Source organism: Anabrus simplex, chromosome 2, assembly GCF_040414725.1.
Source record: "Anabrus simplex isolate iqAnaSimp1 chromosome 2, ASM4041472v1, whole genome shotgun sequence".
NCBI lineage: Eukaryota > Metazoa > Arthropoda > Insecta > Orthoptera > Tettigoniidae > Anabrus > Anabrus simplex.
In genome coordinates this window covers 175,689,665-175,714,803 of record NC_090266.1, presented here as the reverse complement: position 1 = coordinate 175,714,803, position 25,139 = coordinate 175,689,665, and the positions used below count along the sequence as shown (strand labels likewise).

The window sequence follows — 25,139 nt, the reverse complement described above, 5'->3', positions numbered from 1 at the left end:
AGGGTGAAAAGGGCGGTGAATTTTTAAAATCAGTGTATCTATATCTCAAAACGTTGAAAGTTTACAGATGTAAAAATTGGTATTTAGAGTCTTCATTAAAAATAAAGAAACACCTATTTTTTTGTTTTTGGAAAATCCTAATAGGAAAGGAGGAAAGGGGCGGAAAAGGGGTTGAATGCATTTAATGAGGATACTTATATCTCAGAAAATGAAGATATTACAGACCTGAAAATTGGTGTTTTGTATCTCCTTGAAAAACAAAGAACCACGTATTTTTTGTTTTTGGAAAATCCAATTAATGGGGGGTGAGAAGGGGGTGAATTTCTAAAATGAGTGTATGTGTATATATAACACAACTTTTAAAGTTTATAGATGTAAAAATTAGTATTTAGAATCTCCTTTAAAAATAAAGAAACACGTATATTTTTGTTTTCGGAAAATCCCAATAGGAAGGGTGGAAAAGGGTGAAAATATGTTAAATGCCTTTAATGAGGCTAATTATATTTCAGAACCTGAAGATATTACAGACCTGAAAATTGGTATTTGGGATCTACTTAAAAATAATAAAGAAACAGGTATTTTTGGGGTGGGGGGGGGGTGAAAAGGGGTGTGAATTTTTAAAATGAGTGTATCTACATATGAAAATTTTAAAAGTTTACAGATGTGAAAATTGGTATTTAGAATTTAGAATTTAAAAATAAAGAAACACGTATTTTTTGTTTTCGGAAAATCCCAATAGGAAGGCTGTAAAAGTGTGAATAATGGGTTGAATGCTTTTAATGAGGCTACTTATATTTCAGAACCTGAAGATATTACAGACCTGAAAATTGGTATTTGGGATCTACTTTAAAAGTAAAGAAACGCGTATTTTTTCGTTTTTGGAAAATCCAAATATTGTGGGGTGAAAAAGGGGGTGAATTTTTTAAAATGAGTGTGTCTACATCTTAAAACTTTAAAATTTACAGATGTAACAATTGGTAGTTAGAATCTCCTCTAAAAATAAAGAAACGCGTATTTTTTGTTTCCTGTAAATCCCAATAGGAGGGGTGTAAAAGGGTGAAAAATGGGTTGAATGCCTTTAATGAGGATACATATATCTCAGAAACGGAAGATATTACAGAACTGAAAATTTGTATAAGGGATCTCCTTTAAAAATAAAGAAACACGTATTTTGTTTTAGTTTTTGAAAAATCCAATTAATGGCGGTTAAATAGGAGTGACAAATTGTGGTGAATTTTTTGAAAGACTATATCTACAGAATATCTTGGAAACGTAAAATGTTACAGACGTAAAAAGTGGGTGTTTGGAATCTCCTGTAAATGTAAAGAAACATAGGTGATTTGTTTTTGGAAACTCCACTTAAGGGGAACTCAAAAGGGGTGAAATTTTTAAATGAGAACTTTTACGGTAAATCTAAAAAACTTAACATGTTACAGAAGTGAAAAATGGTTTTTTATTTCTATTAAACATAAAGAAACGTGTATTTTTACTTTTCGGAAATACCACTTGGGTGGAGGGGGGGTAAAAGTGACTGAAAATGGTGTTGAATCCTTTTAATTAGGCTACTGATATCTCAAAAATGAAGATGTTATAGACGTGAAATTTGATATTTGCAATCTGCTTTAAAACTAAAGAAACACGTATTCTCGGAAAATCCAATGAAGGGGGGTGGGGGGGGGGGGGTGAAAGAATTGAAAAATTAATTGACTTAAATGTATGAGAATGCATACATCTAATAAAAACTAAAGTTGTTACAGACGTGAAAATTCGTATTTGGATCTCCTTTAAAAACAAAGAAAAATGCGTTTTGGGGGGAAACCATTTTTGGGGGCGGGAGTGTAAAGGAGTTGAATTCCTTTCATGTGGACACATAAATCAAAAACTGAAGAAGTTAGAGTCGCGATAATTGGTATTTAGAAGATCCTTTACTATTAAACAAACAAGTATTTTTTGCGGGAAAATTCACCTCAAAACTGGAGGTAATAGACGTGAACATTGGTGTTTGGAATCTCCTTTAAACTTAAAGAAACACGCCTTCTTTTAATTTTTTTTCGGGGGGGGGGGGGGGTGTTGGCGGTAAATAAATTTAACGGCGGTGGGGTGTAAAAGGAGGTGAGACCAATTGATTTTACTGTCCTTAATGTACTTATAAGGATCCTCCGTTGCTCAGGCGGCAGCGCGCCGGCCTCTCACAGCTGGGTTCCATGGTTCAAATCCCGGTCACTCCATGTGACATTCGTGCTGGACAAAACGGAGGCGGGACAGGTTTTTCTCAGGATACTCCGGTTTTCCCTGTCGTCATTCATTCCAGCAACACATAATAATAATAATAATAATAATAATAATAATAATAATAATAATAATAATAATAATAATAATGTTCCAGACCATCGTCAAATGTGCGATCCGCGCTAGAAATGGCTCCTGGATGGCTAATGACTAAGAATGCAGTCCGGCCGCGGGTTCAGTGCCGCCAAGGCACCCAATATGACACCACGCCGTATCTTCTGAAGGATTTTATCCATATTAAAAATGATTATAGGAAGAGATGGCAAAAATTTACGGACCCAACTGACCGGGAGGAATACCTGAGCCTAGCCCGGGAAGTACGAAATCGATTGCTGGAAAGGAAGATTGAAAAATGGGAGGAAACGTGCCGTAATCTAATAGAAAACGAGTCAGATCGGGAATTTTGGTGGATTCTCGCAAAAAACGAGTCAGATCGCGAATTTTGGCAGATTATATATCTAAAACAATACGCATTCAATTATAAATTTCAGTATAATACCGTAGCGAAGCACGGGTATCTTGCTAGTACCTACATATGTATTTGCACCACAGTGTGTATTTTTAACCCTTTTTTATATTTTTAACGTATGTATAATATGAATTATATGTTGTCAACATCATACCATAAGTGACCTACACTGTGCAAGAGTTCAAGAGTGTCTAAAACCATTTTAAATGTCATAGTCACAAGCATGGACACATTTTACCAAATCAAACTGACAAGATTTTAAGTGTACATATTGAAAAACATTTTAATGCTTTTTATGTCTTTAAGATATTCGTGGTTATATGGTTGATCATGGCCCCTTGCTGGGCTGAAACTAGCCATCATATAATATTGTGTACCTAACATAAATTGTATTGATTAGGAGAAACATCTACCTATCTTATTTTATTTATTTACATCATCACTACCAAACATGAAACTTATAAATTACAAAGCAAACTTCTCTGCGAAACATAAAGAATTTCACCTTGTTTTCTGACACGTCATAAGCCTAACAGTACAGATATATCTTCACTGGTTTTGTTTAATATTTGGTCATGATAATGCCTACAAGAGATGAGAATGTAGATTAAAATACAGACAGCTTAAAACTTTCTTAAAGAATATTGTATGTGAAGATAGTGATACATAGGTTTCATATGATGATTGATGGCTTAGCAGGGAAATATGTTGAATCACCTTCCTACACTGTTGCTTACATCAGTATCCTGTCAGAACCAACTCCATTTTAACCTCCACCTATCCAATGTTATTATGGTGTTTCCTGCCTGTACCTGCCTGTTTCCTGAGTAAGCTAGCATGGAGAGTAGACAAGCTGTTTCCTAACAATTTTATGTAGGTGGAGGAGTAGAGTTACTTTCTACTGGGATTTGAGATATGGGGTACTGATACAAGGAGTGTGGGGAAAGTGATTCCAACATATTTCTCCAGCTGAACCGTAGTACAACATTAAAATACAATACTGTATATAACTTTATTCAGTACTCCTCAGATAGGTTTTAAGCTCTCTGTTGTTCAGTCTGCAACGTCTAATGTAATTCACGTTTCTCACTACAGAGGGATATTTCATTTGTACCTAGTCATTGTATACATTTTGCTGATCCTTCTAACAATGTTTTCCAAATATAGTTCAATAAGTTAATAGAATTAGATATCTTCACAGGTTTTGTTTAATATTTGGTAATGATAATGCCTACAAGAGATGAGAATGTAGATTAAAATACAGACAGCTTAAAACTTTCTTGAAGAATATTGTATGTGAAGATAGTGATACATAGGTTTTATATGATGATTGATGGCTTAGCAGGGAAATATGCTGAATCACCTTCCTAAATAAATGCTAAATATTTACGTTGTTGGAGGGTTAAACTTTAACTGTGACTGCAGATGCACGGAACCTTTCAGAGCAGCCTGGTGCAATTCAATACCGGTATCAGAAGACCATGTGAATCATAACACTCTGTTACTTCTACTTATTTACGAGGAGTCTATCCTGCTGTCTTGCTGATATTAAAAGCCCCACACAATACAGTACCTAGTTTGCATGCACACATTGTACATTCGTGACCTCAAAGTGGGATAGGTTCCGCATTAAATTCTTACAAGTTTACCTTCCTTGTTTTTCCTGTAGTAACCTAGTTTTCTATGGTTTGAGGAACCTTTATGTTTTTTCAGTTTCATTACCCCAACTTCCTCAGTCTCTTAACAGTTAGATCCACCCCATGGTTAGATATTAATACGTCTATAACTCAAACAGCAATCATTTACCCCAAATAGAGGGGCACTGTCAAATTGTTTTGTTAAAGACATATTTGCATGTTATACTTTCTGCAATTCTAATGCTTGTTTGAAATGCTGCCATATTTCATTTGATAGTGATTAACATATTCTTATGCATTGTTTCATTTTTTTTTAATAGGCCCGATATTGTTCCAAGCGAAATCACTAAAGCTTATGCCAAGTTCAGAGCCATCTCACACAACAGTTATACCTTCACCATTGTGGCAGCTAATGTACATGGATATTCCAAGGACAAGGCTATTGTTTATGTGCCAAGCAGAAAGGAAAGTAAGTGAAGAAATAGAAATAGTAATTTATACATTCTTTGTCATGTATCAGATCAATTAAGCATAATATGCTTCTAATGCTGCAGATGATATCTTGAGTCCAGTTTCAGTATACTAATGCAGGACTAGTGTCAACTGACCAAGCGAGTTGGCCGTGCAGTTAGCAGCGTGAAGCTGTGAGCTTGCATCTGGGAGATTGGGGGTTTGAACCTCACTGTCAGCATCCCTGAAGATGGTTTTCCATGGTTTCCCATTTTCACACCAGGCAAATTCTGGGGCTGTACCTTAATTAAGGCCATGGCCACTCCTTTCCGCTCCTAGGCCTTTCCTATCCCATCATTGCCAAAAGACCTATCTGTGTCATTGTGATGTAAAGCAAAAGTTGTGAACTAGTGTCAACTGATGGGAAGGCCAGATGATAGAGGCATAGCTTAGTAACCAGAGAAATGGGCTGTAAATCCAGGGATACAAGGTTAATATTTCATTTTACTGCCCACTCTTTTCATTAAACTGCCTATATTGTTTTAATAATTTTTCTTCCGTCACCTTTATCCAAGGAGCTGCTGGGTTGGGCAGCGAATTGTTGACTCCATCCATTCCTTGCATCTCCCTGGAGACACAAGAGAAGTGTGTCATTACTGGGGTGCTCCCTTAGCTCTTTGTCCTGATCCGCATTGATGCTTCTAGGATATTATTGTGGTGGATTTGCTTTGCCCAGAGGAATTTTATACCTAACTTCCAGGTTTCAGTGAGGCCACCTGTAATCTGCTTGATTTCGGTGGCATTTCCTCCACTGGGGAACCAGCCCCCAAATAAAGGGGCTCCGTGCCCACAACCTTTGGACCTTTTAGAAAGTCAGGTTATTTAGCACCGCGTAACACTTGGTGGAGAGTCACTGGCTGTACGGCTTACTCCATCCTGTAGCAAGTAACCTTGTCCATGTAGTAGTCATTCTATTAATATGGACTAATGCTTGACTTGGACCTTTTTGAGGTTAGTATAACAATAGAAAAATATACTAAGCCAGTGTGCCTCCAAGACATCAGCTGTACATGATGTCTGAGAGGCCCGATGAAGGCCACAGGCCACTAAATTAACTGAAAACTGGTAGCACACCTACCAGTCCCTGAGCCGGGGGAATTACCAGTGAAGGTTAAAATTCCCATCCCGGCTGGGAATCAAACACGGGATTACTTGGACCAAAGACCAGCATGCTAACAGCTACGGAGCTGGACATTGTTTTAAATGATGTGCCATTGAATTCATCTCTCGTAAAAAGAAAATTTTTGCTGCTTTTGAAATAACTTTTTGTAAGTTGGGTTGTTAAGAAATATGGCTTCTATGACCTCAGTAAACCCTGCACTGTGTGACAATAGAATGTACATTGTACTGAGCGAGTTGGCCATTGTTAGGGGCATGCAGCTGTGAGCTTGCATTTGAGAGATAGTGGGTTCAAACCTCACTGTTAGTGGCCCTGAAGATGGTTTTCCGTGCTTTCCCATTTTCACACCAGGCCTTAAGGCCATGGCTCCTTCCTTCTCACTCCTAGCCGTTTCCTTTCCCACCGTCGCCATAAGACCTATCTGTGTCGGTGTGACATAAAGCCAATTGTAAAAAAATTAAGCTCACTTTTCTTATGTTAATCAGTCTGCATGGTCTTCAGTTTTATCTTGTTATGGCAGAAAAAGTAAGAAAACTGTTATAACAAGATAAGAAAAATTCGAAATTATATAAATAGAATAAATAATTGAGAATAGAGAGTCAACTGCTAAGTTGGGGGTAGATTGTGGAGAAGGGTTACAAACTGTCCAATATTTTCAGTGGGAAAAAAAAAAAAAAAAAAAAAAAAAAAAGAACCTGAAAAATTTTATGAGGACATGTGACAGTGTTCTACATACAGAATGCAAACATTCACAGCAGTCTGCATATGGAGATTTAGTTACCACACTTTGTAGTGGTTCAGCTGAACAAAAGATGAAAGAGTTATCATTACCAGTATAATGTGAGAAGAGAAGGCCAAGTTTTTCCATGGATTTTCATTGAATTAGACTAAAAAAGTTCCTTTATTTTCCTATTCATTATTCTGGGAGTTTACTGTATTATGTATATTTTTGGCCAATTGTCTTTGTATAAATGTACTGGAATAAGACCTATGTTTTGAAAAAAATGTTTTACCATCTGTAACAGGTGAATAAACATTATTATAGTTTTAACGTGCGGAACATGATTTTGTTTCATTTTGTTACATTTGACTCCAAAGCATTTGCATTGGAAAGGAAGTTAAGAAGTATTATAACACCATGAGACTTAATGACATGTGGATCTAAATTGTTTCCTTCTACTCTCCACAGAGTTATCACTATAAGTCAAGGATAATAATAAATTTGATTACGCTAAAATACCAATCATTCAGGTACAGATTATCCGGTTTGTGGATTATCCGTGCACCCCCAAGATTTATTGTATTATTATTTTATTTCCTTTATTTTCGTCACTGCATTTTGAATACATGTGAACTGCACGTTTGAAATTTGAGCGCACACTGTGCTAGTGGCATGCTTGTTCGAGAACTAAACACTAAAAAATGTATTGTGTAGCAGTTCTTTGTTGGTGTTCTGTAATAATAGTCATGGCTACGATGCAAAAAAAGGAAAAAAAAAAAAGAAAAAAAGGCGCTTTTAACTTGAAAACAAAAGCTTGAATTAATTGAAAATTTTGAGAAAGGTGAATCAGTAAAGAAATTAGTGAATAATTATGGGATTGGTGTTTACACAATTAGATGCATTAAAAGAATATTACTAATTATTTTTTGTCAAACATTTTGTATACTTTGTATACTTTTTGCTATCTCAAGTAAACAATTTTTATATTGGCCTACTTTAATGATAAATGTGTTAATTGTTTGAAATTATTGCATTTAAAAAATATTGTATGGTCTGTAATATCAAAACTTTTGTTGTGCACAAAATCTTACTATCTGTATTCCAAGTTATCTGTGCAAATTTGTCTGGTTATTAGCCCGGATAATCAAGAGTATGCTGTATTTGTACAAACATCAGACTGTACTTCAGACTGGTGTTTTGGACCAATCATTCAAGAAAATTCAAATGTACCAATTCTTAGTTAATGCTGTTATAATTTTCATGCCGTTATTAAAATATTTGCCTGTATTTTTCACACAGTCACAGCAAAGTACAACTAAACAACTAAGAGAGGAGTTTGTGGTAAAATTTGGAAACTCAAAACTTCGTTTACATATCTTTCCATTCACTTGCCACCGAATATTTCCCTCAGTAGTGTTTTGTAATGTAATGTCAGAAAGCTTAATTTAAAAGGCATAAATCTTATTCCTCGTATCAGGCAGCATACCATATCTTGCATTCACACAAACATAATTATTCTCACCATCTTTATTATTATTATTATTATTATTATTATTATTATTATTATTATTATTATTATTATTATTATTATTATTATTATTATTATTATTATTATGCTTTAGGTCCCACTAACTACTTTAATGGTTTTTGTAGACTCCGAGGTGCCGGAATTTAGTCCTGCAGGCGTTCTTTTACGTGCCAGTAAATCTGTTGACATGAGGCTGACGTATTTGAGCACCTTCAAATACCACTGGACTGAGCCAGAATTGGACCTGCCAGTTTGAGGTCAGAAAGCCAAGCGCCTCAACCGTCTGAGCCACTCAGCCCGGCATTATTATTATTATTATTATTATTATTATTATTATTATTATTATTATTATTATTATTATTATTATTATTATTATTAAGTACTTCTCACTTTTATGTTCTAGTTTATCCAAGTTCTTTTGATGAACATATTTTGAATCTTTCCAGTTCCCCCTGAACCAATCTCTTTCACGAAGATTGCATTTGGAACACGTCTCTATGAACTGTCATGGAAACCTCCATCAGGACATGGAGATCTCATTGAAAACTACACAATTTTCTGGTGTGACAATCCACGGGATCGACCGTACCAGTGTACAGTAAGTAACCTTGAACAAGTATGGAATAATTAGCTCAGAAGATAGGTAAACAGTGATGTAGAAATTACGTAGGAACATTGTCTCGTGGGAGAAATGTATGACACTTAAATTTGAGATAAGTGGTTTAGTTCGATGAAGGTGTTATAATTTAAAAAATATTCTGTTCAAAACCATCAGAGGAATATGTTTTTGAACAACTACCAATTTTATAGAAAAGTGTTTGACACTAAAACATAACAGAGTATGTAATTCATTGTTTTTTGAATTATTACAAACAGAATTTTGGTGCTTCTTTTGCTTTCTCCTTTTTTTTGGTCATGTTGGCAATATATCAAATGTAACACCAGTACTGGAAACATGTTTAGAAATATTGTCCTTCTGTTCATCCAGTTTGGATGTCTTAAGGGTTTTAGGGGTCCAGTATCTAGCTTTTTCACCATAAGCATGAATGGCAGCTAGGCAACACATTCTACACAAGTCTACAGAGAACACAGTGGGGGTGAGCATGTGCTTGTCTCTGGCATAGCAGAATGTTGCTGCGAACATATTTGTCAGAGATGTTGCCCCTTTCCTTCAACTTCTTCCGTATGCTTTGATCAGATACTGCCACTTTTGCTGTCCTGAAGTTGTTTTGGATGTCCCATGGTATAACGGTGTGTCTACATCCTTACTCGGCTCACTTCGTTTTATTGACCTGTGTTTCTGTTGTGACTGAACAGCCAGTGAACATCTGTAAGGGAGACTTGTAGATTATCTGCAATTACACTGAATGTCCAGCCATACTGGATTAAGGTGGTGTGACCTGCACCATTTGCTCTGTGGTGAGATGCCTCGTTGTTTGTGTGCACAGTTGAATACTGACCATTTCTATTAGCGGCCACTTTAGTTTGAGGGACTCCCTAATTTTCAAGAGCATGTGTGGTACTCAATCCTGGAATACTGAACATTAGGCTACCTAGAACAGTACTATAACAAGTGATGATGAAAAATGAAAATCCACAGCCTGTTTCCAGTCATTCGACCGGGTCAGGAATGGAATGAATGAAGCCACCATCTATCGGCGAGGATAGGAATTGTGCCGGCTGCCGAAGCTTGTCGCGCTCTTCTGGGGCAATGATTAAAGAATGACAGATGAAATTACATTATATTGGAGAGTGTTGCTGGAATGAAATATGACAGGGAAAACCGGAATACCCAGAGATAAACCTGTCCTGCCTCCGCTTTGCCCAGCACAAACCTTGCATGGAGTGACCGGGTTTTGAACCACGGAACCCAGCGAGCGGTGAGAGGCCAGCGTGCTGCCGCCTTAGCCATGGAGGCTACCAAGTGATGAATAATAATAATAATAATAATAATAATAATAATAATAATCATAATCATATGGCCTCAGCTACCGTGTGCAGACATTTCAATTTGATGCCATGTGGCTCTCAGCTTGTTAATTTTGACGTTCCATTTTACTCTAGGCCTACTAGATGGCAGACCGAGTCAACCGAAACGCTCATGGGCATCTATGGCTGAAATTTCATGAATTTTGTTGGGTAAACACCAAATGTGTAACCAGAGATCTTCTACATGCTAACATCGTACAACATGGAGAGTTGAATGGACTGTTTTTCCGCCCTTCAAAAATCCGACTACCTCTGTCGGGTTTGAACCTGCTATCTTGGGATCCGGAAGCCGACACTCTACCACTGATCCACAGAGGCAGCTATTCCAAGTGATCAGACAAGTTGATTACCTCATTTTACACCATGCTTATTTACATCTGTGGGTGTAAAGCAGTTATGTACCCCACTTCATTTTCTCATAAAAAATTATTTTTCATTAACATCCATCAATCGAAATGAGTTTTTTGCTTTACCAAAATGATGTTCAAAGTTTGTGAATTAAGGTTAGTAGTTTCTGATGTTGATATATTAATGTCACTTTGTCTTAGCAGATTGGTGTGTAATAGCACCTTTTGACTTAGTGAGGAAAAATAACAGGGAAGCTACCTCACTGTGCACTTTCTTAGTGACACTGATTAGTGGAACTGTTTGTGGTTCCAACAAACTTCAGGCAGAGAACTCAACAATGAGTTGAATTCATTTCACCTCTTTGGTATAAATTATGAGCATCTACAGTAGATTGGTAGTATGGCACTGTAACTTTGATACAAGCAACAACCTTGTGGCTTTAGTAGCCCAATGGGGGCCTTGCCAAGACAGCTGCTACCCAGCCAGGTGGCTTACAGATATTGGAGTGTCATATGAACAGCAAGACAACTTTCTCAGCTGTATTGCTTGGCTTTGGAATCTACGATTTTCACCATATTTGGTCTGATTGGCCAGTATTCGTCTTCTTCTTCTTCTTCTTATTATTCTTCTTCTTCTTCTTCTTCTTCTTCTACCACTACTACTACTACTACTACTACTACTGCTGCTGCTTTTCCCACACCTGTGGGGTCGCGGGTACAAACTGCGTCGCACATGTGGATTTGGCCCTGTTTTATGGTTGGATGCCCTTCCTGACCCCAACCCTATATGAAGGATGTAATCGCTATTGCATGTTTCTGTGGTGGTTGGTAGTGTGGTGTGTTGTCTGAATATGAAGAGGAGAGTGTTGGGACATACACAAACACTCAGCTAGAAGAATTAATCAGATGCGATTAAAATCCCCGATCCGGCTGGGAATTGAACCTGGGACCCTCTGAACCGAAGGGCAGTACGCTGACCATTCAGTCAATGATTCGGACTCTAATTGGTCCGTATTGACTGTTATAAAGAATTCCTTTTTCTGGATCCGCCTTGTCAATACTCGCAAGTATAAGTCAAGTAAAACGTGAGGCTCAAGAGTTTCAACCATAACTTTTAGATTATTTTAAGTAGATGTGGTAATTTTATAATGTAATATGTCTAGACATACTAACAGAGGTTTTATAATTGTGGGCTGATGAAGAGAATGGTAATGTTCTCAAAACATGTACTCGTGAAATTATGTAAATAATAAATTCAAGATTATACTTGTGAGTATTGACAAGGCAGAGCCAGAAAAGTAAATTGCTTGGCTTTCTCGACCAAGCTTTTGCCTCTAAACACACAGCCCCCCAGGTGACCTTATAAGGCTCCGAGAAACCTGTTCCAACCCTGAGTCCAAAATTAAAATCCTTCGCTGAACACGTGATCAGACTTGATAAATAAACCTGCACATTAACAACATTTAATACCGGGTAGGGACCCTCTTATAGGCAGCCCTGCCTATGTGAGTCCCAGAGCACACTGATCTGGTGTGTAACATCTGGTAAAGGGTCCCAGCTCAGGGTAACGAATGAAGACCTCAATGGCAGCAAAAGCAGAGAATATGATTCGGTACGGTGGAGCTGGCGGAGGAGGCAACCCATTCCTCTGGGGGTAGTACAGATGGAACCCACTGCCTTGTGGGATGAGGAGGGATCCTCAAAGGCTAAGGGAGTAAACCCCGAAAGATAATCCTCAATTACATTAGCCCTAACAAACTAGAAAAAGAGCTTATTTGTAGTTGATTTCAAAACACATAAGAGCCTCGAAATGCATTTATCAACTAAATTAAGACACCAGCATGAGCAGACTCATGTCAGGGATGATGGTTTTTGGCCAGATGATAGACAGGGTCTTGCAAAAATGCAAAAATCCTGGAGGAGACTAACACGGATTGGGACCATCAACTTACTCAGTCTCACAGGAAAATGTGAAGAACTTGTGGACCTCATGGAAAGGAGGAAATTTACTATACTGGGGCTGAGTGAAACCAAATGGAGAGGAAAAGGAATGAAGAAATTAAAAAAAAACAGTATACACTGTATTGGCATGGAAATGACAAAGAGATGAGGAATGGTGTTGGTTTCATCATGAGTAAAGATCTAGGAGTCGCTGACATTCAGCACGTTAGTGAGAGAATAATAAAGGTGATTGTGCATTTAGGGAAAGGAAAACTAACTTTGGTACAGGTGTATGCACCTCAAACTGGATGTTGTCAAGAGGATAAGAACCAGTTTCTTGATGATTTGGAAAAAATTATTAGTAAAGAGAGAATAATCATTATAGGAGATCTGAATGCACAGATTGGGACAGATAGAACAGGATATGAGAGTGTAATGGGACCTCATGGATATGGTGGAAGAAATATAGAAGATGAATATCTCCTTGACTTCTGTATGAGGAATGGGTTGGTGGTGAAAAATAGTTGGTTCAAGAAGAGACAGAGCCATAAGATAACATGATACAGTTGGGATAGACTACAAAATTGTAATTGATTATGTCATCTCAGATTAAGAAAGGAGCTGAATGGTAACAGATGTCAGAGTAATACCCAGCGAGAGTCTTGACAGTGACCACCATTTATTAGTAGCAGACTTGAGAAACTTCTATGTCAAAGGTACAGAACAGGTTAATGCCAAAAATCAAAGAATGGGAACTCCAGAAAACAGATAAGAGAACTGAGTATCGGAACTGGCTGAAAACTCTGCTACCAAGAGATGAAAGAAAAAATGGAGAGGCAGAATGGACCATATAAGGGACACATTGGTTAAGGAAGCAACTGAAGTTTGTGGAAAGACAAGTATGAAAACAAGGGAGGAAGAAACACCTTGGTGGAATGAAAGAGCAAGAGCAGCTATCAGGGAAAGAAATCTCTTGCGGAAAGAAAGGGATTGGGAGAAAAATAAACCGGATCTTACTAGAAACGAGGCAAAGATCAGAAAACTCGAACAATTATATCGAAACAAGGAAATGGACATTCAAAGAACAGTTACAAAAGAAAAGACCAAGGCATGGAATATATTCACTCAGAAACTGGAGGAAGACAGCAGAGCTAATAAGAAACTACTGTATAGTGTTATAGAGGTAAAAGGAAACCAGTGAATACCATAAAGGCACTTGAAGATGAAAATGGAAATTTGGTTAAGACAGAAAGTGACATGAGAGAAATCCTGAAGAACCATTTCGACCACCTACTGAACAGACCAGTTCAAGAACAAAATACAGTTAACCAGAAATCCAAGCCTACAATGAGGAACCCTCCATCACCTGGACAGAAAATGAGACAGCCTTAAAATCTATGCCTAAAGGAAAATCTTCAGGTGCAGATGAAGTGAATGGGGACATGATAAAGGCAACAGGCATCCAGGGTATACGATAGCTGCACAGATTACTAAATGCCGTATGAACAGACAACAAAATACTTGCAGATTGGAGTAAGGGCATTATAATTCCCCTGTTTAAGAAAGGCTGCAGACGGAAACCCACCAACTATAGAGGAATAACACTTCTGTCTCATTGGCTAAAAATTCTAGAGAAGATCATAGAAAGGAGATTGAGAACCATCATTGAACCACAGTTAGAGGAGGAGCAATATGGATTCAGAAGTAACAGATCAACAATGGATCTAATTTTTAGTACCCGCATGCTGATGGAAAAGTATTGGGAGAAAGGCAAGAACCTGATAATTATATTCCTGGATATAGAAAAGGCCTATAATTGTGTTATAAGAGATAAGATCTGGGAGTGCCTGAGGAAAAGAAATTTGTCTGAAGGACTGGTAAGGAAAATTCAGACATTGTACAAAGACTGTACTAGCTGTGTACAAATTGGGGAGGGTCGATCATCATGGTTTGAGACCATGAGTGGAGTTCAGCAAGGAAGTGCACTGTCCCCACTACTCTTCATCACTGTTATGGCCCAGACTCAACATACGGAAATCCCAGTTCCAGGAATATAACCTCAACATCAGCAAGGCCAAGACAGTGGTGATGGCAGTCAACACAGAAGTGCATCCAGCAAGTGTAGAACTAGGAGACCACCACCTAGAGTGTGTGGATGGTTTTCCTTACCACGGAAGTGTAATCTCCAGTGATAATTTGATCAGGAAAGGAAATTACAAACAGAGTGCAAAAGGGGTCAGAATTCTACCAACAAGTAAGAACACTTTTATGGGATGACATGATTCCAAATCCAGCCAAACTGATGATGTTTAACAGCTATTTCATACCACCCTCACAAAAAGAGATTCATCAAGACTGCAAGCATCAGAGATGAAATTTCTTAGATCCACCATCCAGACGACCAAGATGGACAAGTTAAGAAATGAGGAGGTGAGGAAAGAAGCTGGAACAAAGACATCCCTATTAGATCGAATTGGCACATCCAGACTACGGTGGTACGGGCATGTAATGAGGATGGAGCCTACAAGAACAGCCAGAATAAATTTGGAAAGACAGGTGGAGGGGAAAAGACCTGCAGGAAGACCTAAAAGTCGATGGATGGACATGATCAAGGTTGATCTAGTTACCAGAGGATGGGCAGTGGATGATGTTCTCCATGACAAGTTGTATATGGACAGGAAGAAGTGGAAGAGGCTCAGTAACAGTACCCGGGAAACTGGAACTGTACGATGATGATGATGATGATGATGATGATGATGATGATTAATGTCTCTTAAGACAAGTAGCATTTGAAAATGTTTCTTCAGTCGTGGCTGGGCCCCTCTTTTTTCATAAAATAAGAAAATATATTACAAGTACTTTATTGTTTTATAACTAATATTTTAAAAGAAAATAGTAAAATGGCAATTAATATCATATTTTGAGTTTGCCATTGATTTTAAGAAGAGTGCAATTATTTCATGCAATTTTTAAAATGAATTAAATTATACAAATATTTTAGACAAATTCCCTACCACATTATCTAAAGGAAAGTAGTCAAGATCACATACCAAAAGCTACATATCCGAACCTCTCTTATTGTTCTGAGTGCCACATGAGATGATGAACGTGCCCTCTGGTTGTAATAAAAGACAAGTGAAGTTCCGACATCAAGCTTGAACAAAGTTCAAATGTATAGCCAAGAGACATCACTACTTGGAGGAAACCTCAATGTCGAATGTCAGTTTACACCTGTTCTGTTTTGGTGAAAAGTACAAAACATCAAAATAGATTAGTTTCATGTTCCGTATTGATGTTAGACAACTATGTCAAGGGTTTAGTTCCATATAATTGGCTGTTGCTATGGCTATGATGTGGCTATTTATGGGATATCATACCAATACATAACCAGTCTGATCTCAAATATGTTAAACGAGTCCTACAGACAATGTGCAATTATTTAAATTTAACAGTTACAACATGTGTCTTTGAATGTACATATGCCACAATTATATTTCAATATATATTTCATAGCCATATCAACAGCTCATGTGTCACCAATATGTTCTCTGGTAGGTTTTTGAATAAGTTACCATGTTTACAGTCGGCTAACAACGACAGTTATTCAGAATGTATATTATATAATATCACATTAGGTGCTTTTCCATTTTGGTTCTAGGTTAAGTTTAACTGTTGGGTCAAAACTAGTACATACATGTATATAATACAGTAGTTTGTATAACAATTCAATATTGATTAGGTGGAACTAAAACCCTTCCCATAGAAGTACAGAACATATGTGCACATCAGTACCACAGCAGGCCAAGTCGTCTGCTAACGTACAAGTACGTCTGTATGGCTCATCACTACCATCTCCAACTCCTAAGTAGTCTGTTCCTAATCTGCTACTTGTAATTTATATTTAGCTGTGTAGTTTATTTAACATGTCCTCTTTCTTACTTTTTGTTCAAATAGGGCTTTTTAAATTGGACTCATGTTCCAAATGATGTTTTTGTAAAGAACATCACAGTTGCAGAAGAGAAAATCTATCAGTTTGCCATATCTGCAAACAGTAAATATGCAAGCAGTGGAATGGTTTGGGCATCATGTACTGTTCTCCACAATAAGGGTAAGGATTAAAAGGCTACCAATGAAAATTATTTTTTAATTATTTAAAAATAAGTGCATTTACCATTAACTGATCCCCATGTATTTGACAGATCCAGGTACAATGAAGAGTGTATGGATCAACCGCATAGGTTCCACTTTCATTGAGGTTGGCTGGAAACTAGAGTGCTCTGATCGGATTGGTATAATATCAGGTTTTCAGATACATTTCTGCCCCATTGCTGCACCAAACAATATCACTTGCAAAGGTATGACTTTCCAAGCAGTTATATTCATATATTATTAGAAAGTATATGATGATGATGATGATGATGATGATGATGATGATGATGATGATGTCATATTATTTTCCATTTTAAGCAATTAAGAGAAAGATATTTCTTTGCAACAGTGTAACCTTGAAATGATAAGAAAAATTGAACAAAATTATCCATGGTACTGACATTATTATTATTATTATTATTATTATTATTATTATTATTATTATTATTATTATTATTATTATTATTATTCAGTATAAGATAATTTTGCTAATTGTGCCTTTCATTACAACAAAAATGACCACAAATCAGTGTTGCATGAAGATTTTATTGCATGTATTTGACACCAATGATGCTCCTAGCCTGTAGAGACCCAAAGCCAAATTTAGATACGATATTTTTAAAAATGGCCTTTTAGGGAAACAATATAACAAAGTTCCAAAATGTTTCGACAGTGTGGACCTCCGGGGGTTCTGAGGGAGGGATTAGACATTAACATTGTTACTTTTGTGTTTAGTCCGATGAAATTAAATGGCGTATGGCTTTTAGTACCGGGAGTGTCCGAGGTCAAGTCCGACTCGATTTGACCCCCGTAGGCGACCTGCCCATTGTGATGAGGATGAAATGATGATGAAGATGACACATACACCCAGCCCCCGTGCCAGCGAAATTAACCAATGTTGGTTAAAATTCCCGGCCCTGCCGGGAATCGAACCCGGGACCCCTGTGACCAAAGGCCAGTACGCTAACCATTTAGCCATGGATGTTAAAGGGGAAAAATAAGACATACCTGTAAAGGCACTTTTTTTCTACCATCATATGATACATTTGGACTCTACTGAGTTTTGACTTTTACATGGTGGTGCCACCTACGTTTGAATGGAAAACAGCAAGAAAATCACAAACTTAAACCACAGAATATATCAAATATGATACAACAGGTCACCATAAGTTCCACTTATTTTCTGAGCCAGAAAAAAAAATGCCTGATGTATCATACATGATGCATGGGGTCATTAAGAGTCTGGAGTAACATATTTTCTCCTCCAGTGAACCAAATAGGTGTTCATATGGAGGACGGGTGGTCCTTACTAAGGTCAGTGCTGTTATAATTATATGGTAATAATAATTTCAAAAAATGGAATGGTGATCACAGTGCACATTCTGGTAAGTAAAAGTAATGTGAATGAAATAGTATTCTGAAAATGCATTTGCTCCACAATAAGGATTTTATGTTCGTCATTCATTCTGTATCCTGTATAGCTCCCATTTGATTTTCTACTTAGGCTGCCATTGGCTATGATCCATTTCCATTGTATAGAGCAGAGCTGCCTAAACATTTTTTAAAAAAATACAGAGCCAATGATTAACTTGAACAACTGGTCATGAGCCTCATGTACATTTTTAAAAAATTATATAAAATGTACTATTTTATGGAATGTAAAAATGGTGAAAGTAGTTTTTGCTAATGTTTTAAAAATTAATTTCTATGGTGTATTAGCCAGTTTTACAAAGCTTTGTGCATCCAGCTCCATGGCTAAGTGGTTGCTCATGGGGGTCCCGGGTTCACTTCCCAGCAGGGTCGGGATTTTAACCATAATTGGTTAATTCCGCTGGCACGGGGGCTGGGTGTACATGTCATCTTCATCATCATTTCATCCTCATCACGACGCGGAGGTCACCTACGGTCGTCAAACTTGTCCTCAGACACTCCCGGCAATAAAAGCCATACGCCTTTTTTTTTTTTCCTGCTACAAGTGTAAAATTGTATGCAAAATTACTTATGCAATGAGAAGTGTGTAACTGGTGTTTTGAACTTTTTAATTACCAAGTCAAGACTTATATTTCCTGCATTCATGATCAATTTTGCACTTACTTGAAAGCATTTTGTACTTTTTGTAACACTACTACACATATAAAGTCACTGAGAATGAAGTAAACACTGATGTAGGGTGGAGGCACAAGGCAGTTATATCAGTATATGAGATATGCTACATCAATAAAAAGCTGACTGTTTTCACTATTCTCTACTCTCTGCTACGTGGATATACAAAAATGGTGGACTACTGTATATTCCTCAAACACTATTTGGTCTTAAATTTACATTTGCTTAGCTTTATTTGCCTTCAAGTCTTGCTAAACTCAAATATGGATGATAGCAAAATCACTTCTGTTCTGGCAAGTCACAGAAGAAGCCTTGGTGGGTTGTGGTTTGGGCAGCCATGGTATAGATGGTGAGGGTGTGTGAGAGGTGAGTGATATTGTCCATATCTTCTCAGTGAATTTCTGCCAGTGTATGTAGCATTTTTTGAAATTAGGAGTCAAACTCCTGTAGTCTGGATTCCATCTAAAACTATGGGCCCTGTGGCTGATGATCACAGGATTAATTGTCATGTGAAACTGCAAAAAACTTGTTGCAGTCCATGTGATGTGGAGTTTCTGCATTTACTGCTTAAGTTATGATTTGTTTAACAAGGAGACTGACTCAGTATGAAGTATGCTTGAAGTTATTTTGCTCTTATTTTCAGAGCCACAGCAAACAACCAACCTTGAGGTAGTACCAGGACAGATCCATGGCAATGTGACGGGATTAAGGCCGTATACTACTTACGTGTTGTCACTTTCCATAATGACTAACAATAAGGAAGTAAAGAGTGATGTTTTGTTGAACACTACTCTGGAGGCAGGTAAGTCAAAGAGTAGAAGTAAAATGATTAATGTGATTTAAAAAAAAAAAAAAAAGACTTGTAATGAGAGTTAATTTACTTTTCACAAGGTGGGCCAGAAGTCACGATTGGAAATGTTAAATGTTATTTTATTCAAACAAGAAGCAACATGAAAGGCAAGCATTTGTATTTAACGGAAAAAATACATGCAAGAATGGAATAAGACAGAAATGAATGTTCTTACATATTTCAAACCTCTCTCGGTATGCTGACCATCATTCTTGGCGCAGAGTTGGATTCGCTGCCATGTGCTTCTGCTTGCCCGGCGCAGCATTTTGGGAGTGATCATTCTCTTCTTTCAGCTCTTCAACGGAAGTCATACAAGTTGTAGAAATATTTTCGTTTAAGAAGGACCCCAGCTAATTATTGCATGTTGTTAAGTCCTGGGCGGCCATATACGAGGCCCTCCACTTCCGATCCATAATGGAAACTGGTTGTTCAACCAGTCTCGAACAGGAATCCAGTAGTGTCCAGGGGCACCATCCTGTTGCAAAGCGACATCGTTCAGCAGGCCAACTTTGTCAAGTTCTGGTAACAGCCAGTGAGATTAACATCTGCTGGTACGATTCCCTTGTCACAGACCCATCAAAGAAATATGGCCCGATGATAAGGTCACTGGTAATACTGGTCCATAGCATAACACGAGTAGGGTGTTGCTTAATTTCTTTATAATAATGAGGGTTGTCTTTCACCCAGATATAAACAATTCGAGACCGGGAGCTAAGATACACAGCACAATCATGTGTCATCATTACCTTACAGTGAGCCACTAACGTTTGTAAAGCTGCAGGTAACTGTTCGCACGGCTCATGTTGCGATTACTTAATTCATTGATGCTGCCGGGTAGAAATGAATGGTAACCTTCATCCTTCATTCAACGATGCATGGAAGTTCTAGGAATGTCCATCTCCGCTGACTGCTTCCTTGTCAGTTTTGTTGGTGAACAATGCAATGATGCATTTAAGCGTTCGGTGACTTCATTATCGTTGTCATATTTCTTGGCTCTTCAACTGCGTGGTGCTTCTAACACAGACCCAGTTGCAAAGATATTTCTTCCCAGTTTCTGAAAATTAGCCTCTAATGGGGTTTCTTTATTGAAGGAATTAAAAGGTTTTTCCCTAATTTCATCATATGTGTCACCCGTTCGTTCCTATTGATGCAGTCATATGCTAAGGAGAGGACGTTCTTCAACTGTGAATCTGCTTGTATACACCATTATAACACAAATGTTTACAACAGTATCACCTTGGTAGCAGTCGCCAGAATCGTAAGCAAAACAGAACACAATGAGATGCCGTATTTTCATGGAGTGATGCATAGCAATTATCGCCTGTGTTGTTGTAATTTGAGTAAACTCTACCTGAAGACAGACATACTGCAGGTAGGCATGAACATTATTGTCAACCTAGAACACATTTCCAGATCCACATAACCCCCAAAACTACATGTTAAGTTATTTGAAATACTTTCCAATCGTGACTTGTGGCCCACCCTGTTGAGAAGTTCCATGAACAAGTAAGTAATGAAAAGGAACAAATACATATCAAATCAAGTCATACAGAGAAACATAGGAACAGGAAAAGGAATAACAGTAGAAACACAACGACTGGGCTGTATGTGAAGAGAGAGAAATGGAAAGAAAACAGAAAGGGACACTCTTTGCATGTTTATAAACTGCCTTCTTTGAATAGATAGGCTCACCCCTCATCAACCCCAGTTCTTCTACATCTGACAGTCTCGTTTCTGCTTCCGAGCTTCAACACTCGTTGCGGAACCATCTTGACAGATCTTCAGTCTTGATGTGGGAAGTATAGGAAAAAAAAGAAAGCCAGACAAACACAGAAGGGAAGGGACAAAAAGTTAAAAGATGAATACAAGTGGTAAAAGACTAGGAACACTGGACGAACACTAAAAGAGAGAAGCAACCAAGGAGGCCAATATATGCAATGGAAAGGAACAGACAAGTGCGAATCAATTCATGTACTGTATAGAAAGATAGAAATATCAAAAGGAACTTGTAGTAAGAGAAACACGATGACCGGTCAGTATGGGAACGGGGAAAAGTACACAGCCTTACAAAAAAGAAAAATGTATCACCCAGAAGGGGAGGAGGAAATGAAATGAAACTTCACATGTTGAGAGGGTTATGTGATGTAATTTCAGTGATTAAAAAGTCAAGTCAAATTTACAAAGAACTTGGCAGTAAGAGCCCACTCATTAGTATGAAGTCGCACTCCTCTGGCCTGGATGCATGCACTGATTTGGTTGGAAAGGGTATCATAAAGCCGTTGTATTCTCTCCTGAGGCAAGCTGGCCCACAGCTGTTGTAACTGGTCTTTGATATCCTGGATACTCGCACTGGGGTGGAGTTGATGTCTGAGCTGGTCCCACATGTTCTATCCGGGACAGATCTGGGGATCTTTCTGGCCACGGGAGTACCTCAAGATAATGCAGACAGTTTATAGAGACGCGTGCTGTGTGTGGACGAGGTTGAAAAATTGCACCACGATACTACCGGATGAGAGGTAACACACGAGGATGCAGGATGTCTGTGATATACTGTTGCGCCGTCAGAGTTCCCTCAACCACTACCAGCCGTGACCTGAAGTCGCACCCGATAGCTCCCCACACTATCACGCCAGGAATAACACCGCTGTGCCTCTCCAAAACATTGTAAGAATGGGACCTTTCCGTAGGTCGCCGCCATACTCACAGATGATGGTCATCTGGGGTAGCACAGAAACGCGATTCATCTCTGATCACAATGCGACACCATTCATCATCAGTCCATGTTTCTCAGTTATGGCACCACTCCAAACACAGCCATTTGTGTTGTGGTGTTAACAGCAGCCCATGCAAGGTATGGTAATTCCCTAGTCCATCTGCCGCTAGTCTCCAACCAATGGTGCGACATGACACAGAATGTTGAAGGAAATCCATTACTTGTTCTTGGATGGCAGGCACAGATGTAAAGGAGTTATGATGCGCTTGGTGCTCAGTACGGTGATCCTCCCTTGTGATGACGAATTTGCCTGCCCTCACGTTCCCATGCAGTCCAACACCAGGCCACTGTCACATCAGAATGCCCCACAAATCTGGATATTGCACGATTTGACCAGCCGGCCAAGTGGATACCCACAATGAGGCCCATTTCAAACTCTGTCAGGACAAGGCATCTCCGTGTCCTTCAGAGTGATCACTCATCATCTGATGCTGTTCACGCCCCTTACATACCCTATCCGGCCTGGTAACAACACTAACGCACTCTGATGGCTGTTCTACCTGTCGCAGAGAATTGCAACTTATCCTCTGATAGTCTCGTTTCTGCTTCCGAGCTTCATCAGGAGAGCGGTTTCAACACTCGTTGCAAGGCCATCTTGACAGATCTTCAGTCTTGAAGTGGGAGGTGTGGGATAAGAAGAGTAATTTACATACCTGCGGATGGTGTGTATGTGTACAAACTTACATTGACATCCGACCATTTATTCTGGGTGCTTCAGTTCTTTTGTGGAATTGTAGATGGAAAACACAAAAGGCTAGGACAGTTTCCACTTCTTTGTACACTGCCGTCTTGAAATAGATTGACTCTTGCGTCATTGATTCCAGTTCTTCTACAGCCATTTCTTCCTGGGCCTGATGAGTTCGTTTCTACTTCCCAGCTACATCAGGAGGGCATGTATCGATAGACGTTGAGGGGCCATCTTGACAGATCTTCACTCAGGTAGTGTAGGATAAAGGTGGATAAACACAGGAAAAGGAAAGAGATGTAAGATAATTATTAATACAGGTGATAAATGACTAGGCACACAGGACAAACACTAAAGGAGAAATGGGTACCAACAAGCCAATATTAGTAATGACAAGGAAGACGTAAGTGCCAAATCAAGACATATGTAGAAAAATAGGAAGAGGAAAAGGAAAACATCATACTATAAACCTGATGGCATGTCAGTGTGGGAAGAACTAGCAACAGAAAGTGGAGATAAGTATAAACATGATGTAGTGAAAATAAAACCTGTATAGGTAAGTGACATGAGTGAGCACTGAAATAGTGAAAGAGAATCTGACATGCCTTCTTGAGGACACTAATGAGAGTGCCTTTTCTGATGATTGTAGTACATGCTCTGCCACTGACTTAACAAAGGTTGAGGTAGGAGTTCATCCCACTCCAGATGATGACACGAAAGCAACTGAAGAGGTGTCTTAAAGGAAATTTCAAGAGAACCTATAGGATCACAGACAGACGATACAGTTGATATCACTTGCCGTTTAGTCATAGGATCTGGCAAGGACTGCTCAAGAAAATTGGAGCCTTCTGCCAACCTGGATGATATCATAAAATTGTCCAACATGGGATGCCGCAAGATGGCTAAAGTTCTTATGCCTTCTTCCTTTCCGAAGGAAACTGAAAACTACATCTCTCTGCTTTCTTGTGATAGTGCTGTTAGTAATGCTGGATACTTAGAGCAGAACTTTCTTAATGGGAATCCACAACTGGCAAGCAGCTCAATCAACTCAGATTGCAACTGTGAGGCTTCCTGTAGGTTTCTTCCTCTACTTAGAACATCATCAATGTAGAAATCTTGAGGCTCCTGCTGCTAATGTGTATTCATCGGTTCCTTCATCAGCTAGCTGAACAAGATGTCTGGTTGCTAAGTAAGAGCTTGGAACCATTCCATATGTGACGGTTTGTAACTCATACATCCGAACTGGCAGATTTGGGTTTGGTCTCCACAATATATGCTGTAGCTTCAAGTCGTCTGGATGTATGAGAACCCGCCTGTACATCTTCTCTATGTTCTGCTGCAAAAGCGATAGGATGAATTCTGAAACGGAGTACTATCATATACAGATCTTCCTGTAGGGCAGGACCAACCATTAGCAAGACATTTTAAAAAGTTCTTGTAGTAGATTGACTGGAACAATCAAGCACACCTCTTGAGTTTTGTTGTAGTGCTGTGTTCCTTGAAAATAGCATGGTGTGGAATGTAGTATGTTTCATGGAGGCTGTGGTCAAGAATTTCGTCTACTGGTTTCATATGTCTTAAATCTTCATACTCCTTCATGAAGTCACAGTACTGTTGTTGCAGGATAGGCTGCTTCCTGAAAAACCTTTCTAGATGATGGACTGTTCAAGGAGTTGCCGAGCTTTGATGGAACTTCTCAAATGACTTCAGAATTTTATGATGTGCATCAGTAAGGAAACTGATTATATGTATACTTCTCAGTTAGTACTTCTTCTTGAAACATGGGATAGTTGGGTAACATATTTTGACTTCCTTTCATAATTGACGCCCTGTAAAAGATCACCGCCGACAAATTCAGTGTTTACCCAAGAAAATTCATTCAAAACTCTGCCGTTAGTTGCCCAACAAGATTCCATTTCTGAAACATCGAAATTGACTCACATGCAGCCCAAGTGGTGTAAGATCAAAATTACTGTACACAGTAGCTGAGGCCCTTTGATTAATGTTTTTGTTTTATTTTTACACATA

At 38.5% G+C, this 25,139-nt stretch overlaps 1 protein-coding gene across 1 annotated transcript in view; it reads left to right on the top strand.

Annotated features, from left to right (window-relative positions):
- The window catches only part of LOC136863977 (cytokine receptor), a 648,368-nt gene that overhangs the window by 460,856 nt on the left and 162,373 nt on the right, over positions 1–25,139 (top strand). The window contains exons 11-15 of the mRNA XM_067140447.2: positions 4,716–4,864; positions 8,721–8,872; positions 16,506–16,659; positions 16,751–16,906; positions 19,447–19,605. Coding sequence (XP_066996548.1) covers positions 4,716–4,864; positions 8,721–8,872; positions 16,506–16,659; positions 16,751–16,906; positions 19,447–19,605 — 770 coding nt within the window. The remainder of the gene's footprint in view (positions 1–4,715; positions 4,865–8,720; positions 8,873–16,505; positions 16,660–16,750; positions 16,907–19,446; positions 19,606–25,139) is intronic.